Below are 18,817 nucleotides of genomic sequence, written 5' to 3' on the forward strand. Positions count from 1 at the left end.
CTTCCTTGTGTGGCCTAAATACTGATCTACACATTAATTTATGTCTACAATTCTAATACATGGTGCCAATTTATTTGACTGTAAAGTATTCACTATGCCGATTTAAATCCCCTCCTATGAAGCTTTGAAGAAACTGGTGTGGCTCAAGTTTTAACATTCTGTCAAAAGCACTTGGTAATGTATAGTTTTGTTGTGCCACTAGTTTTGGCCTTTTGTCTTCTGAAAGTATTTAAGTTTTAAAACTTCATCGGGTACGTGTTGAAGTGCTGCAGACTGTGATAGATGAAACATTCAGTGAAGATGAGTCCTGCCAGTGTGTTTCTCACATGTACTCTGGGATGTTCTCGTGCTAATTTTTGCTTCCTGGCAAGCCTCATAAATAAATCAGTCTATGTCTCCAGTAGTGGGCATGTGCAAGAATCAACACTGATCTGGAACCTGCACAGCTCTTTCAAATGGCCACAAAGGAAGAACAGGGTACTGCATTACTTCTGTGATGCGCTACAACTAACTCATCTGTTAAGACTTAATGAGGACCATAACAAAGAAATGCAAGACAGACTGAATGAAGAATAAATCTGCCTGCTGTACAGGCTACAAGCTGACGAGATTTTTTCAGCTTGTCTTGCATCATGACCTGTGTTTAGAGACTAACCTGTCAGTCCTGGTCTTGTCATACTGCCTAATTGGTTCCTTCCTCTGTACCACACCTCCATCGTCTTCTTACTTGTTTCTTAATCTCCTCTGTGCTCTATGCTACCCTACCCTCATCTGCTCTCTCCTTGACTGATCTTTGCCATTGGAAGCCACTCTGCTCAAGTCTGCAGAGTACATGACCCCTGCATTAAAATGGTCTCAACAAATGTGCTTAGTGGAAATGGCTTTAGTGTGCTCACCAACCCTTAGAGAGAACATGTTGCATAACACTTGGGTTCAGCTGCGTCTTCAGGTCCAGGTGTCTGCTCATGAGAAATTTTCCAAGAAGGACAACATGGATTGTACACTGCAGGTTGTTTTTATTATGAACTGTGTTTGTAGTCTTGGATCATCAGACAGACATATTTGCTCACTTAGGTTCACTTTAATTTAAAACTACTGTTTGCCTGACAAAAACTCCTCATTCCATCCTACATAGCAAATAGCTGGAAGGATTTGAAAACTTTGTATACCATGAATTTTACTTTATATTTGCTACTGTATTGCAGTAAAAAGAAGTTAACACAAATTGACACACTTAATTGGTTTCTGCTTAGCCTATAGCATTGACACTGTGACTAATTAGTTATTATAGTCCTAAAACATGTTTAGGAAATGGACAAAAAAAAAGTTCATTACAATCTACACACTCTGATAAAGTTTGTTTATAAATGTCATGTGGTTTTCTACAGTGTTCATTAGCGCTTGTGTGGCAGGTGGTGATATGATTTATTTTGCATTATTAAGACAGAACCTTACCACCAATTCACTCAACAACATAACCAAATAATTTGCATACATAAAATGTTGAAATGTGTGGCCCTTATCCTAATCCTTACTAAACTTTTAAAAGCACAATCAGCTAGTCAACACACAGCTGATGTACTGAAACAAGCTGTCATAACGTAAATGCCATCATCTATCAGATATTAACATTGATTAAGGTTTTATCACATGGTTGACATACTCATATACATCAGAGTGTACCTCCCCCAAAGGTCCTGTCCCATTGCCATTCAGTTGTCTTTCAAATCACTCTTGCCCCACTTTGCTCATTCTGACTTTTTTGCTTTCATATCAGCACAGCGCTTTGCGTTTTGTGTCCGATTTAATATCATGTCAGAACCCAGAATCACAGAAGCTGGACGTGTTAGTGAAGGGAAAGGGAAGAGTCTTCTCACTGGCTGGCTCTGTATCTAATTTTAAAGTGTAGTCGACCAGTTAGTTTTGACCTTTTGATGATTAGTGACTCAGCAGTCAAGAAATCTGAGCCCTTAAACCTATAGCTGCTGTAGTTGTGTGGTCAACATATTTAAACCTTTTATAACTGCTTTTGTATTTTATGTGATTATTATTGGTATGCGGCAAATTTAGTTCTGCATTGAGGACAAACATATGAAGGCAAAACTGAAGTAATCTTTTTATTTATTTAATTTTTGCTTTGACTTGCTCGTGTCTAATATAAACCTTTTCTTGAGCGTTTTGTACAAAAACAAAGTTGTGCCATGGACTAGTGTTGTCGTGGACTCGTCCTCACAACTGCACCACTATGACACTGCACTGTCACAGTGTCCCCTCAGTTCTGCTGACTGCAGTGCAACCCAAAGCTGTCCCTTGATTTGATTTGGTCTTCAGTTAAATTGCAAGGGTCAGCTCTGTGCCTAGTCCCTACAACTGTGTTTACATTGAAAGTGTAGGGTAAACGGCATGCTAGCAGAGCAGCAGCAGCTCCAATGTAGGATCTGTGTTTACACAGGAGCATTAAGGTGTAGTATTTAGCAGTCAGACCCCAATACACAAATACGGTGGCTATGCAAGGAAAGAAAGAAAATGTAAGAAATATGGCTGAAACGCCCTTTATGCAATCACCATGTAACATTACAAATTTACAGCCATTACTGTGTCTACATAGACGTTGTTTCAGCCGTGTTGTTCAGTCGACCCTCTCATGTATCGGGTGGAACAGAGTCTACTACTTTAATCAATCCAACCGTCTACACACTCATTTTTAGTAGAGCGCACTCTGTGCTCTTGTGAAATGCAGCTGACCTACAGCTCAATACTGTGCCTCCAGTGTAAACACAGAGAGGGAGAACCAGAGCTGCTGCTTCACTCCTAATGTGCAGCTCATACTGTGGAGGCACTTGTTAAGCCCCAACAAGAGGTCAGGGCTGGAATGACATCAGCAAAGCACTGCAGGAGTGAACACAGTGCCAAGTGCCCAAGCAGAGGTTGTGACTATGTGCAGAATTTAAGGAAATGGAAGCACATTGTGTCTTTTTTTCCCTTACTCAGTATTGGTTAGGATGAAATGATGCTTGTCAGCTAAAAGTCCTCCATCAAGCCTTTCTGTAATTTTATAAATGTTGATTGTTTTATACTTATTCCAAAGTTCATGAAAAGATTTTTGAATATAAGAGCACTAATTGTGTAATTATTGGCCAAAATTGTTGATCAATATTTTCTTCTTTCAGAAACATTCGCATGTCTTTGTGTGTGCTTGCAGCCCCTCATTGTCCTGTGCCTTCTCACCGTTATCCTGTCTGTCTCCATGTGACGTCTGATCTCCCAGACCGCTGCGTCACAGCGAGGTGCTCAGCTATCCACCTCGCAGGATGCCTGACCAGCTCACACTAATCTCCACAATGAGCTAAATTTACTGAGATACACAGTTTATTCTTACCTCTTTGGGGCTGCAGTTAAGTGCGCACACGTGAGACACAACATGTGTGTTTTTCTTTTGACCCTTTTTGTTAGTGTATGTACAATGTCAAAATGATGTTAGAATTCTGCAAACCGGAGCTCTTACCTAATCTAATGCCTTAATGCAACTTGTTGAAACTGAATTTTGTTGTATAATACTATCCGGAAAATCCCTTTTGATTACCAGAGGTTGCAGACAGTGCACGGACAGAGTAACAACAAGGATTTGTGTTCCCTCAACGAGATCCCTGTGCATGGAAATTTGTTATCTTTGACAACACTGCTGCAGAAGCCTGTTAGCTTTGCACCCAGTGAGCACTGCTGCATGAGTGATTGCTGTCCCTGAATGATAGATGGCAGGCTGTTTTTAATGGTCTGTGAACATGGTCAACTCAGAACGACATAGAGAGCTTTGCTGCAGACCTGCAGTGGGCCGCTTCTCATTGTGTCCTCTTCCCTGCAGCTTGCCAGCTGAGACACGCATATAGAGCAACATTAGGATATATACCACTAGATGAGGGACTGAAAACACACTAAATCTGGCTCACAGGACAACTCATTGCTGAGGAGAGTGATGAATGCCTCTGTACACTCATTGAGCTCAAACTCTACACATTGTGTCTTCACATAAACATGTTTGTGTGACACAGATGACTTCATGTTCACCTGGGAGAACTATTTAATGATACAGAAGAGAGTGACAAATAGTGAATTGCTGAATAAAAATGATGGATAGCTTGAGTTGCTTCAGCCTTGCTATTTATCATCTCTGCTACATATTCAAAAACTCTGCGTTGTCTGTAATTTATTTGATATTGCAAGATTCTGCTGAAAAGAACTTATTGTAAAGCTATAGTGTGATTTGTCAGATATATTCTGAGCTGAAGTTGTAGTCAGTTCAGTTAGAAATGATGCACCATTCATTGAATGTGCTGCTGTGCACATATTAAGTAGTTCTGCTTTCTTTCCCTAAAACACATTTAGCTTACAATTATATATTGCGTAAAACCAAATTACTTTTTGATGTAAGTGACAAAGGAGTATGATAGTGGTCAAAGTCCGATTTTGCAGAAGTGCATTCTAAACATTCTGTTTTTGTTATTTGTTACAGAATGTTCTCTTTATGTAAAACTATTCAGAGTTGGGGTGGTTGATCTAATGCAGCCTTTACCTCAGAAATATGAATATATTGTTTAGTATTCAGGTGTTGTAAGAATGACTGATTAGCTTTGGTTTCCCAATTTTTTTTCTGTAACTGTCTCTTCTCAGAAGAATATAAAATGGTGTCATGAACACCTTGCTAATGACACCTGTGTCATGGACGTATTAGAGCATGAGTGTGTTCCACAAGGGTAAAGAGGAGATGGTGTTGTTTGGGGGAAAAAGAGCGGGACTGGCTGGCTTATCCAACTTTCAGCCCCTGATCTATTGGACTTGCACTCTAAGAGCATAAGCCCCACTAAAACCTGCCCTGTGTTGTGTGTTTGAGCGTGTTCAGCCCACGTGCTTCACTCAGTGAGAGCAGAGCTGCTCCCTTCTTAGGATTATTCCTCTGGGAATAGGCTGAGTCACGCTACGGAAGACCAGACAGAGAGAGAGAGACACCGGGGGGGAGGAGGAGCTGGATCGAGATTATAATGGGTGCCTTTAAAATGAGTGACACTGACTGAGGAACTGGCTACATGCAGTTTGATTAATTACTTCTCTCTGGCAGTTTTTAATGCCCTCCTCCTTTGCTACTTGTGTCTTTTGCCAGTGAGGATCCATCTGTTTTTCCAGTGACCTCAGGACGAATGCAGATATCCATGCCCCTGCGAGTTGCAGCCGTTACATGCTATAGACTTTACTGTGCGATTACCCTTTAACCACAGCATGGTATTTTCTGTAGGGACGTTAATGCACTCGTGCCCCTTCACTTCCCTTCTCTTAGCTTTTTATTTTTTTCTTACTGCTGCTTTCCCCTTTTCTGAGATGTGTACTGCATATTCCAAAATACCTATTTGAATAAATGAAATGCTTTCCATAAAATAAGAACAGAAAAATTTTATGTGCATTGAAACACACATAAAACAAGGTCTTTACTGGTGTCGTCAGAAATTTCCTGGTTTAAAAAGAGGTGTGGCATGGATATAAAATACTCAGACGATGGTTTGATTGATTCTCATCAACTGTAAAATGTAGAATATTCACTCCTCCTTGACTTTTTCAAAAGGAGGTTAACCCACTTTGTGATTTATTTCCATCTCGCTTGAGGCTAAATTTAGCTCATTGAAATGTGGGAACTTGGATTGGATTTTCTGAATTTTAGGCATTCAGTTGATGCATTAGAGTAAGAAACAGTAAGTATGCAGGCAAGAGTTTTGTGCCTTAATCAAGGGCACTTTTACACAGCTCTTTGTTCTTGGTTATCTCATATTATCTGTTGTAGGTAAGAGTACACAAAACTGTGTGAGGCCACAGCTAAATTGGAATTGGTTCATTTGCATGTCTCCTAATAAATGATGTCTGTCAAAATGACCCAAATATCTAATCATTTTCGCCCTCATTTCCCCCCTTTTTTATTTTGTGTGCTTTACAGGTGGTATTGGTGCGGTGGAATGAGCCTTTCCAGAAACTGGCCACTTGTGACACCGATGGAGGGATTTTTGTTTGGATCCAATATGAAGGTCGCTGGTCTGTGGAGTTGGTCAATGACCGTGGAGCTCAAGTAAGAGACAGAAAGTGAACAAAAAGCAGGATTACGATTTTCATTGCATTCTTATTAATGTGCTTTCACTGACAAAATGTACAGACATAAAAATAGTATTCATAAAAATGTAATGCAGTGTGTATAAATAGTTAGTAGAAGCACTGCACAGACAATATTAGGAGTAAGACGAGCAGCAGTAGCAACACATATTATATATTGAAACAAAATAGTGATGTACAAAAGCGTTGAGATAGTCTTAAGGTAACATTCCCACCATGTGGTCACTGACTGAGCGATTTATCTCCAACACTTCTCAGCCGAGAAACGAGTCAGAGGGTTTCCTTCAGTCTTTATCCCTGACCTTCCATTTGCTCATTTAACATGAAGCCTATCAAACATGGGTGATGTATAGACCCCATCAGTCAGTCGCTGTCATCTGCTGAGCTGAATCTGACAGCATCTTATTGTTTGTGATCAATTTATTTACTAGATGACAGTCTAAACAGTATTGTCATTTTATTATTTCCTCTGTTTTTCAATGTAACACTGTTTTTTTCCCCCCTGGAGGTTAAGGTTTGATTACATACAAGTATTAAATTTAAACTAAAAATCACCAAGCTACTCACTATTTGAGTGAAGACACTTTCACTGTTAACAGTCTGCAGGATGACATGTGTTTCAATTACTCTGTGTTCTGCCATGTTCTGACAGTACCAGTGGTTGTCATTAAAACCAGAAATGGAAATTGATGAGTCTAAGTGCCTTACAAATAACTCCCTGAGACCGTGCCCCTCTTTACACCTATAATTGTCACTTTGACTGATATTTATACTCCTGCTGGTGACTACTGAGGCACTTAAAACTCTTGAATGTTGTTATTAAAGACCAGTTTCTCATTTTTGCAGGTAGTTGGACAATTTTAGGTTGTTTAATTTGGGACTATTACAAATGATTTGTTCAATAATTCATCATTTTATTTTATAAAAGAGAAAACTTTAAAAAAAAAAAGCCCAGTTATAGTTCATAACAGCCTGAGGTAGCATGTTCATATTGTTTATGTACAACCTCCAGTCAAAAACCTGAAGACAGTCATTTTCATGTGACATCACTAACAAAGAAATGTGACATATGGGATTTTTTGAATTTTACTATAAAAATGATTGATTGATTAATTTAATCAGTCTTAATTAATCAAATAACTTTCAGTTTTTCTCGGTGATATGGCAGGAGAGCAAACATCAGAGACTGCTGATTCTGTAAATTCCAGTTGAGTTGTGAAAACATTTTCTGAACCATTTCATTAAAGCTATTAGCCTCTAAATATTTCATTCTAAAGTGGCATGTCTTGCACACTATAGGTGAGTGACTTCACCTGGTCCCATGATGGCACCCAGGCTCTTATCTCCTATCGTGATGGCTTTGTCCTGGTGGGCTCCGTCAGTGGGCAAAGGCACTGGTCCTCCGAGATCAACCTGGAAAGCCAGATTACCTGTGGCATCTGGACTCCCGATGACCAACAGGTAAGACACGCACCTTACAGATTTTGAAGGATACGACATTTCCCCCGAGCACTATGCCAACCTTTGAATGCTAATACATGTAGAAATTTGAGTTTTTCATTTGCCACTTTGAGTATGAACACTTGTCATTCAGAAGGTGGAGAAGGGCCCTGAGAGATCTGTGAGTGACAGCAAGCGCTGACTGTCTTGAGCGTCTCGTTGGTTTTGTTGGGCTGTGTTTTTGCTTTCATGCTGGTAAATTGTCAGCTCAGGTTGGACATCATCAGATTTTCAGTCTATATACACGTCTCTGTCTTTGTTCATCGCCTGCAACCTGTTTATGTCTATTTCTTCAAGTTTTTTCCTTTGTAAAATGCATTTCTCTTGACTTTCCTTGCTTGTTGTCTCCTTTTCTGTGACCGAGTGTGCCTCCCTTTTTAATGTTTGTTCTTGTGTCTGTGTCCCTATTAAATGTCATGCAGTTTTTTTCGTCTCAAATAGCCCTTTGCCGTTTCTTTTCCAGGTGTTGTTTGGTACTGCAGACGGTCAGGTCATAGTGATGGACTGCCATGGGCGCATGCTGGCCCACATACTGCTTCACGAGTCGGATGGTATTGTCAGCATGTCCTGGAACTACCCCAGCTTCCTGGTGGAGGACAGCAGTGAAAGTGACACAGACTCCGACGAGTACTCCCCACCACAAGGTATGCTGCACAGGGTTTGATTTGAACAGAAAACTCTGCACAGTGACCTGTTCACACCCACTCGGTCTGTTTGGAGACTTTATGATGGTCTACATCTTTGTTGCATGCCATATAAATGCAATATACATGGTTCATCTGTGACCAGGGACCTTTATGGCAAACCACACCTCTTTCTCTACCAAGGTGACCAAAATGGTTGCATTTACGACCGTTTTATCGAAGTGTCCGAGTCAAAATTTCACATATTTGTGAGTGTATGATGATCATTATGACATGTTGGAGACGCTCTGGTCAGCACAAGTAGTTACTGTATTAGCGGTTGTGGTTTAAAATGGTGCATTGTCTTCGTCATTTGGTCACTCATTCTCTCCCTACCTGACTTAGGCTAACACAGTGCTGGGTCTGTAAAACTAAACCAACATTAATAGCGATCTCTAATTTGGCTTCCCACATAAATGAGCACGCTCAAAGGCTATGTTGATGTTTACAATGCACTCTGCTCGTGGAAAAGTCCGCAGATAGAAAACAGCCCATGAAGATAAAATTACTTGGTTTAAACCTGGGCAAATCAGACATTAGAATGTCAGATTTTGCTGTCTGTCCCCAGTGTACAGGACTGATATCAGACAACCTCAGGGAAACAACTGTTGACAAAACTCGTATATCGTGAGATTAAACTATTTCGCAAATATCAAATCTTGAGTTGCTATTACTCCTATGCTGGTGTGACCAACTGAGAGTCCAGCTCTACCGCTGTTTCTCCACTGAAATCTATGAAGACCAACGGAACAAAATCTAATATTTTTTTAACCTATGAAGTTGTATTTAAGATAAGTAAACTCGGTCTGAAGTTGATTAAAATCCTTTGACTGACACTATCCAAAGCACAGTACAGTAAGTTCAGTTTCCATACAAACAAGAGGTAGTTGTAATTTGATTGGTTAATGGTCTGCTATGTTCAGAGTCTTATCTGCACTGTATGAATACAGAGATACAGTTGTCCACCTGTGAATGCCTTGAAAAATCTATTAAAACACACCATATTTTTGGCTGGATACATGCAGTTCTGTAGTAATTATGACCAGATGTCCTGCCCAGTGTGTACACGGTGGTGGTCAAAACTCTGTGTTGTTTTTTTTGTCGAACAATTTTGCATTTCAAAGCACAATTCTGCTTTGTTTAGACTACACCGTTGGATTGAAGTGCAGAAGTTATTTATTGAAACTTGAAGTTAGAAAGTTTTTCTAAGTCACATGTGATGCTGATCTCACAGGCAAACTTTGTAGCTTAAACCGTTTCATGAAGCTTCAGAAGTGGAACTTTTCAACTAATTTCCACTTCAAACAGAGAGTATATGTTACACTGGGATTGAAAGCTGCCTCACAAGGCTTAGTTGCATCTGGTTACCCACCTCCTCCTGCTGCTTTCACTGTGTACACCAGCCCACGTAATGAGCTCATTCTTATTGGTTCCTGTTTGCTTTTTTGCCTCCTTTTCTCTTTAACTGAAATACTCCCAGTTGTTAGCGCTGTGTGCTACTGTTCCCCTCCCGTTGTGCTGTTTCTTCCTGTCCCTTCACCACAGACCAAGCAGTGAAGCTGTAAAGTGCTTTCCTTAGCTGGATCACTGATTATGCTCTAACTCACTAATTAAACCAGTCAATAGGAATTGATTGGGCCCGATAGAAATTATCACTCAAGGCCATGCTTTTCTGTACACTTTTACACCTCAAATTGAAATGGCTGTCTTTCCTATCAATATATTCCTGCTCTGGAGTACTGATTCACCTAAAGCAACTGGAATATTATTAATAAAGACCAGTTTTACATTCTTGCAGGTACTTGGGCAGAATTACGGTATTTCTTTGGAGATACAACCAATGATTTGTTTAATATTTAATCATTTTGTCTATAAAAAAAAATGGCCAAGAACCTGAAATTGCATGTTGAAATTCTTTTTGACCCACCAATAGTCCAAACCCCAAAATAGTTGCCTTTCTATCAGAAAAGTAGTAAATACCTCCTACATATGTTGCTTTTTTGATGGAAAAATTAAGATAAAATGATTGATTTAAAAACTGATTTTTTTATTTAAAATGACAGTAAAACAAACATTACAGTTGAGTTGTCTCCAAACATGGAAATTCCTGATTAATGTTGATTAATGTAGTAGCCTAGCATTGACAGGATTGTGTGCTGACTGATTTACACCTGTCAAGAGGAACTGGTTGGCACCAATGGAAATTATTTTTCAAGTCACCAATCTGACTGAGACACCAGGCCACCTCTTCTTTATGATGACCCGTTATGACTGCACAGCACAATACACTGCATTTACAGCAGCATCATCTATCTTGTTTAATGCAGCTCTCATTTTAAACTGCTTGCTATGTAGTAACTGTTATTGGAGTGAAAATCAAAAGCAGATTTTATTTGTGTCACTGCTGGAATATGTGAAAGGAGAGAGAAATTTTAAGGGTCAGGCTGGTTAGAACTCAAAACTTCAACCTCAGTGTAACAAAAAGAGATCCCAGTTATTATTTAAATTGTATGTTTGATCGTTATTGATTACAAATTCAATCCTCCTGTGCATTGATGACCAGTTTGCACAACTTTTTGGTGCGATGATCCTTCTTCTTTTCAGTTGCTTTTTGCTGGAGGGGTTTTGTTACTCAACCATCTACTTAAAAATACTCTAAATGTGTTATTCTGTAATAAATTCATTAAGAAAGACTTGCTCAATCTTAAAATTAAGCCTGCCGATTGTTTTTTTTTTTATTTGTCATACCCTTATGTAGTGGTAGTCTAAATTGTAGTTGTACTAAACCACCGCTATTGGGTGCATAGGTATGTATAGTTACAGCATCAGTCCTCGATTTATAGACACACAATAGCACAAACATTTCAGAAACAGCCCCTGATTGACTCTTTCAGCCTTTTTGTGGCCATTGTGGTGTAGAATGGTGTTGGCCACATAAAACCTGCAGTTACTGCAGTGGTAAGTTGCCAGTTGACACCAGTTTTCATTACTTAAATGTAAATGCAAGCAAGTGATAGTTCTGTTCATGGGTTCAACAGTTCACAGCTGAGACCATATCTATGTTTTAAGCTCCCTGTGTTTCTCTCACATTGCCTGTCTAAGACGTTTGTGTTGTCCTGTGTCTCTTCTCAGTGCACAGCCAGAAACCACTGCTGACAGTCAGCTTCACCTCCGGAGACATCAGTCTGATGAACAACTACGACGACCTCTCCCCCACCCTCATCCACACTGGTCTGAAAGGTGTGTGGGCTGTCTTATCATTAATCTCACTGATACCTACGTGTCCCACCAGCTTTGTGTCTCTCTATTTAATTGCTTCTCCCACTCCCTTGTTCACTTGGTTTTACAAAATCTGTCTAAAGGAACATCGTGTTGTCTAAGCTGTCTGCATATGGTAATATTCCTAACGTAATGAGGATTGTGTTTCTTCTGTGTCCTGTGCTTTAGATGTGGTGGTCCAGTGGTGCTCGCAGGGGGATCTGCTTGCAGTCGCAGGGATGGAGAGGATAGTCCTTTCCCCTGACACCTCCTGTCCTCCACCTACCAGGAACGCAATTGTCAAGTTCTACAACGTGCGGGGTGAACACATCTATTCACTGGACACACCAGCACAGGTGATCAACTTTAGCCACAGCAGAGGAACTGAAATAGCGAGAAGTCACAGTAGTTGGATTACTGACTCTATTAATGTCATGCACTGTAAGTCTTCTAAAACTTGAATTTGACAAATTTTATTTTCCTTACTCCATAGTGGGGCCAAACCTACCAGTTGGCTGCCATCCTACAAAATATTTATTCTGTTGTTAGATTTTGTATTTGTTCTAATGTTAATCTAACGTTACATTAATTAGTCTCTGTAAAGTGACCAGTGATATAATAGAGACTAATTTGAATGATATATTGTTAGAAAATTAGTTTTCTCAACGCAATTGTCTAGACCACTTGATCAAGTCTAGTCAGCAGTCTTCTATAAGTGTAGAGGAACTTTGTTGTAAATAATATTGAAGGAGAAAGCTGTTCTCAGAATTAATTCAAAGACATGACCCCTAACAAAGTAGCAAAGTGTAAGAGAGATTTTTATTAAAGCCATAACACTCCAAAACCTTTACTTTCAACGATCCTTGACATTAACAATGTAAAAAGATGCGGTGCACTTTCTCAGTGTATCTTCTTCACACTGCAGCGCCCCATCACTACGCTCTGCTGGGGTCACCGGGACTCTCGCCTGTTCCTGGCGTCCGGCCCGGCGCTCTACGTGGTTCGAGTGGAACACCGCGTTGCCACCCTGCAGCTGCTCTGCCAGCAGGGCATCGCCACCGCAGTAAAGGAGGAGAAAGATGTTGCCAAGCTCACCATGCCTTCCCGCCTCTGTTCTTACGTCACTGCCGCTTTTGTCCCCACCATCAAGGTAACTCAGGGCAAGGGGGCTTCAGGTCCATTAAAGCCATCAAAATATTTGTGAATGGCTTCCATGACATTTACATGATGTTTGCCTGATGCATACCACTGAAGTGCACAGAACCTGCTGGAACAGTGTTGTGTGGATCGGATCACACACTTTCTTTGCCATTTACCTAACCAGGGCTGTGTACAAACAATGGATGTTGGATGAGACTCACATGCTCTACTTTTAAATGGTTGTTGTATTAATATGAATTTCTTTAACTTAACTACACTTTCTACATTTCCAGCCTCCCATCCCCGACCCAAACAACATGCGGGATTTTGTGAGCTACCCAACAGCTGGGAACGAACGTCTGCACTGCACTATGAAACGTACAGAGGATAACCCTGAGGTGGGGGGACCCTGCTATACTCTGTACCTGGAGTACCTCGGAGGTCTGGTGCCTATCCTCAAGGGCCGACGAATAAGTAAACTGCGCCCCGAGTTTGTTATTATGGACCCCAAGACAGATGGGAAAACAGGTGAGACTGAGTTTCTTTGATATCAACAAAACAATACAATCTAACAAAAAAAACATTTTAAAAAGAAGACCTGGAATGTTTTGAGGCCATCTGGTCAACCTAATTACCACATTTTAATGTGGGTGTTAAAAAGATGGATCTTTACAGCTAAATGATACTCTTCTGACATCTTAAATGAGCTGGTACTGCCCCCTGTCTAACAGACTTTATTTTACAAGGCTCTCCAAACAACCTAAATGTATTTTATTTGCTGCGTCATCCTTATGCTAGTCCTGAGTTAATCCTAACATATGCTGTTTGTATATTTATTCTTGAAAATTCAAATAGAACTACTGAAAGTATTCCACCTAGACACATTTCTGACATCCTCCAGTAGTTTTCCAGAGTTTCTGAGTTGGCACTCAGAGCGTGAGTATGTTTTAGTCACATAGGACAGAATGGCCCTATGTTAATTAAAAGCTGCTTAATGGGTGCTCTGATGGCTCCTGGGTTCCTCATAAATCAACCCTCTTCCTCCCCATGTAGTGATAAATGAAGCCAGCCATGAAATGGTTCCAGCCCATTCACACTTTAATGTCCGTTAAATAAATTAGCTTGACCTAAACTTGAGCAGCAGCGGTTTGCAGACTCCATATGACTATGACGAGGAAAAGAATTAAACCTGCTGCACAATGCTTTGGACTGAATAGTTTTAAATGTTTATTTATAGAAATTGTGGAGCATTACTTCTGCACCATCATGTTTTGCTAAAACGATGACAATTCCTCTCTCCAGGTTGTTAAAGTAGTTTTCAAAATCTACCTTGCAGGACCAGCATCACTTTAATAATCGCTAAAAGACTGCCACTCTATGGAGCAACTCCTATTTTTTCTCTCATCATTTGTTTCTGAGTCAGTCTCTCCAAAACAGCAAGATTGAGCTTTTTAGTCAGTAAAAGAAGCTGACACAGCACATTTGTTAAGTGAAATTTATCTTGAGTGTCTCATTCTGTATTTTTTTGTCTCCTCAGATGAGATTTACGGTAACAGTCTGATATCGGCCATGATTGACAGCTGTAACTGCTCAGACTCCAGTGACATTGAACTGAGCGATGACTGGGTTGGCAAGAAATCTCCAAAGATATCCAGGAGTAGTAAATCCCCCAAACTGCCCAGGTAACTAAACAACTGACCTGTGTCTATTACACTATACTAAAATGTGTTTTCTAATCCAACACTTGCTGCTTTGACTCCTCCACAGCAGCGGTCCATGTGAAATGGGCAGTACTAGCTTGATCTTCTGCACATTTTTGCGCAATATTAAATAAGGTTAAGGTTTTTAACATGCTGCAGAGTTACTTAGTTTGAATCAAGAACCATTTATATGCCTGAACTATGACAAGTTCAGATTTTCTACTTGGCCGTTACTTCCTTCTACAACAACATAAAAACATAAGAATAAGAAACACAAGATGTATTAAATTTACATTTCTGCCCAATTCAGTGTAGTTTATCGTAATAAGTGAGTCATACTGTATTCCAGGGATGAAAAAGGTATGTTTTTTTAACTTCCCCGTTTTAACCACTTTGCATAAATGGTGGATTTTGATCAAATGTTTTGTGTTTGCTTTTTGTTTTGTTGTTTCACTGCATGCCTAAACCTTCTTTTTTATTTGCTGCCTTCTCTGTAGAGACTTAGTTTGTCCCTTTACCAACAGGATTAACATCGATCCCAGAAAATCGCCCAAACTGTCCCGCACTACACAGGAGATCTCCAGGTCACCACGGTTACCTATAAGGAAACCCTCGATTGGGTCACCCAGTCTAACACGGAGGGAATTTCCTCTAGATGACATCACTCAGGTAAACGTCATATTACTTGAGCCGAGTTAGAAGCCAGTGAGGGATTATGTGCCTCCATGTGGACTGATCATGCTGCCTGTGCACAGGGTCATGTGAGGCAGCTAAACAGCATATCTGTGCATCGTAGATCTCATACGTTTTAATAAAAATGTGTCTCTTATATTTGTGTATTTCTATGCATTAATTACTTTCTTTGTTTTTGTCTTGCAGCAAAATTACCTTGCTCAGGTCACATCCAATATTTGGGGAACAAAGTTTAAGATAGTGGGGCTGGCCACATTCTTGCCAACCAATCTTGGTGCAGGTAACCTATCAACAACTCTGTCTTATGGCAAACTATACTTCATGGTAAAGCTGCCACTAATGAGTATTTCCTATTGAATAATATATCAGCTATTTAAAAGGAAAAAGCAAAATGGTAATTTCACGTAAGTTCATTTTATTTCATGAAACTGCATGTCATTGTATAATGTAGCACAGCACAATGTGTAAACAAAGATTTACATATTATTATTTGTATATATTTTTGCAAGCACAGACCAGCTAAAGCAACTCCTTTTCTCCTTATTTTGTAATTGCTCTCTGACTTTGATGGTGGTTTCTAAATTCATGAAATTACATTTGAATTCTCAGCACAGCCGGTGTCTTTCACTCCTGTAGGGTGAGTTTGGCAGACATTGTTACAATTATTAAATTAGAATTTTAGCAATGCAGAGCAACAGCTTTTTTTAACTGCTGGTTAACATGTTGTCCTAGTGAGCTGAATCCAGTCTCTGCTTTGTACTTGCTTCACTGTCTGACAACACAAACTGAAAAACAAGTAAATGAGAACAGCTTTATTGGGAATATGGATAAAAATACAATATATGTGAGCACAGAGAGCAAGACCAGTGGATGGAACCAAAAATGACTGCGGTCCTGAGCAGCCATCATGTAGTGATACTGAAGTTGAACATTTGTTAAACTGAGATTGGAAAAAAACATGCGTTGGATAGAAATGTCATTGATTTTGCTAATAGTGGCAGCTTTACATAAGTAATTCACAAATAACTAAAAAAAATGTAATTTCAATTTGACTAAATTACCTATCATTTGCTTGCTTCTTTTTCTTGTTTTTGCCCTGTTCTGCACTCTCATAGTTATCTATAAGACAAGCCTCCTCCATCTGCAGCCCAGACAGATGACCATCTACCTGCCAGAGGTCCGCAAGATCTCTATGGACTACATCAACCTTCCTGTCTTCAGCCCTAATGTTTTCAGTGAGGATGAAGATGACCTGCCTGTTACAGGTCCTGCTGGTGGTGCCGATGACAACCCACCCTGCACTGTTAACATCCCTATCGCCCCCATACATAGTCCCGCCCAGGCCATGTCCCCTGCCCAAAGCATTGGTCTGGTCCAGTCACTCCTGGCCAATCAGAATGTTCAGCTAGATGTCCTAACCAATCCCTCAGCAACCCCTGCTGGAGCAACTGCCAGTGGGTCAGACCAAAGTCAGGACACCATCCTCACAGCCCAGTACACAGTCCCCACCAGGTACTCTAGTCCTGGTCAGGTCATTTTTGGGGGACTGGAAGTCGGTCGTCTGATGGTTGGACCTCCACCCTCTCATCATCCTTCACAACAACAACAGCAGCAACAGCAACCAAGTCAACATCAACAGCAGCAGCAGCAGCAACAACAACAACAACAACTGCTACAACACCACCAACAAATTCAACACCACCAACAGCAGCTTCAGCAGCAACAGCAACTCCAGCAGCAGCAGATGCTTCAACACCAACACCTGCAGCAGCAACAGCAGCTTCAACAACAGCACATTCAGCAGCAGCTCCAACACATACAGCAGCAGCAGCACCAACAGCAGCTCCAGCAGCACATGCACATTCAGCAACAGCAACAACTACAACAACAGCATCAACAAATTCAGCAGCAACTGCAGCAGCAGCAACAAATGCATCAACTGCAGTCTCAGCAGCAGCAACATCAGATGCAGCAACAGCAGCACCACCATCAGCTTCAGCAACAGCTTCAAATTCAAATCCCTGTTTCCTCTATGTCATCAGGACAGCCTTCAGGTGCCACTCTGCACCAGCTACAGACAGGAGCACTGCAGATCCAGATACCTCATCCACCTGCTGATTTAGTGGTTGAGAGAGCAGTGGGGGTTGAACATGAGCACTTACTGAAGATCAAAACCACTCGTTCAATTCCACAGCTGGCTGAGGGTGACACAGTGGTGTTCAGTGCCCCTCTAGAGCTCAGCAAGATGAACCCCCCGCCTCCCTACCCCGGAACCGTGGCTGCTGCTGTCGCTGCTGCAGCAGCTGCTGCTGCCTCAGCGTCAGCATCCACTGCAGCTTCCAGTGCTGCATCTGCAGCAGGAGGGGGCACCAGTGGAACTCCTCCCCCTGGTGACCTTTGCCTGAAGAAGGGAGAGTTCCAGCTTTATCCTTCAGGTCAACAACAAGCGCAGTACCCCACACCACTGGGCTATGAGAGGATAACGACATTTGACAGCAGTGGGAATGTGGAAGAAGTATGTCGTCCTCGAACACGCCTTGTCTGCAACCAGAATGTCTACACACTCCAGGGACCTGGCAGCTCTGCCACTCTCAGGGTCACCTCCTCTTCATCCTCTGCTGCCGCTGACAAGAAGATCCAGCTGCCCTACGCCTCCGCTACTCTCAACAGACTCACTGCACCTCGCTATTCCATACCCAGTGGAGACCCTCCTCCATACCCTGACCCAGCCAATCAGAGCAGTACTGTTGGAAGAAACCCTGGTCAGAGGCTTGACAGCAGTCTGATCCACGCCACTCTCAGGAGGAACAGCCGAGAGGCCGCACTCAAAGTTTCTCAGATGCTGGAACCGCCTAGACCACTGCCTCCGAAGGCTAAAAACAGTAGTGCACTAGCAGCCTCGTTCCAGCAGAGGGTGCCAACGGCCTTATACACCTGCAGTCAGTGTAGCAGTGGATCTAGTGTTGGAGGCACTGCCCCAGGGAGTGCTAATGGAATAGCAGGAGGAACTATCATCAGACAGGATTTCCCTCCAGGGAATGGCGCACCACACAGCACAGTTATTGTTCACTCCAACAGCGCTACTCCTCTGGCCTCCCAGTCCTCCTATAGCCTGATGAGTTCACTTGAAGGATCTGGAACTGCAGCAGGAGGTGGAAGTAACAGAGACAGGGCTGATTATGTTAATTCAGCATTTACAGAGGATGAAACACTGAATCAGTCACTGAGGCATCTGGCACTCGGTGGAAATGATGCATCGGGGCTGGTTGTGAAACGTCCGCCTCCTTATCAGTGGGATCCAGCTGCCACTGAGGAGGTGTGGGTTCCTCAGGAACGGACAGCAACTTTGAACTCCACTGGCCCCCCTGGACCACATAAACCACCTCCCCTTATTCTTAGCCCAGCTCAGCACTTGGATGTAACCAGGCTGCCTTTTGTCCTTTCTCCAAAGTCCCCCACCAGCCCCAGTGCTGCATCATTCCAAACTGCTGCAGCAGCTACAGGCTACCAAATCTCTCTCCAGTATTCCCCTGCAACTGCCTATTCTGGTGCCCAGCTCCAACCCATCCCTGGGTCACCACGCCCCTGTTCGTCCCCAAAGGAGGTAGTGGCCCCAGTGCCCTTCTCACAGCAGGATGCAACTCTGGTATTACCACCAGGTTACCCTGCAAACCTAGCCAACCTTGCCTGCTGCCC

General features: G+C 41.8%; 1 protein-coding gene across 1 annotated transcript in view; it reads left to right on the forward strand.

Annotated features, from left to right (window-relative positions):
• Window positions 1–18,817, forward strand: part of tulp4a (TUB like protein 4a) — a 32,322-nt gene that overhangs the window by 10,732 nt on the left and 2,773 nt on the right. Inside the window, 11 exon segments of the mRNA XM_022212863.2 lie at window positions 5,978–6,106; window positions 7,447–7,608; window positions 8,111–8,291; window positions 11,463–11,570; window positions 11,778–11,944; window positions 12,514–12,738; window positions 13,022–13,256; window positions 14,266–14,410; window positions 14,953–15,097; window positions 15,308–15,401; window positions 16,237–18,816. Of these exon segments, the coding sequence (XP_022068555.2) occupies window positions 5,978–6,106; window positions 7,447–7,608; window positions 8,111–8,291; window positions 11,463–11,570; window positions 11,778–11,944; window positions 12,514–12,738; window positions 13,022–13,256; window positions 14,266–14,410; window positions 14,953–15,097; window positions 15,308–15,401; window positions 16,237–18,816 (4,171 nt within the window).

Source organism: Acanthochromis polyacanthus, chromosome 16 (assembly GCF_021347895.1).
Source record: "Acanthochromis polyacanthus isolate Apoly-LR-REF ecotype Palm Island chromosome 16, KAUST_Apoly_ChrSc, whole genome shotgun sequence".
Taxonomy (NCBI): Eukaryota; Metazoa; Chordata; class Actinopteri; family Pomacentridae; genus Acanthochromis; species Acanthochromis polyacanthus.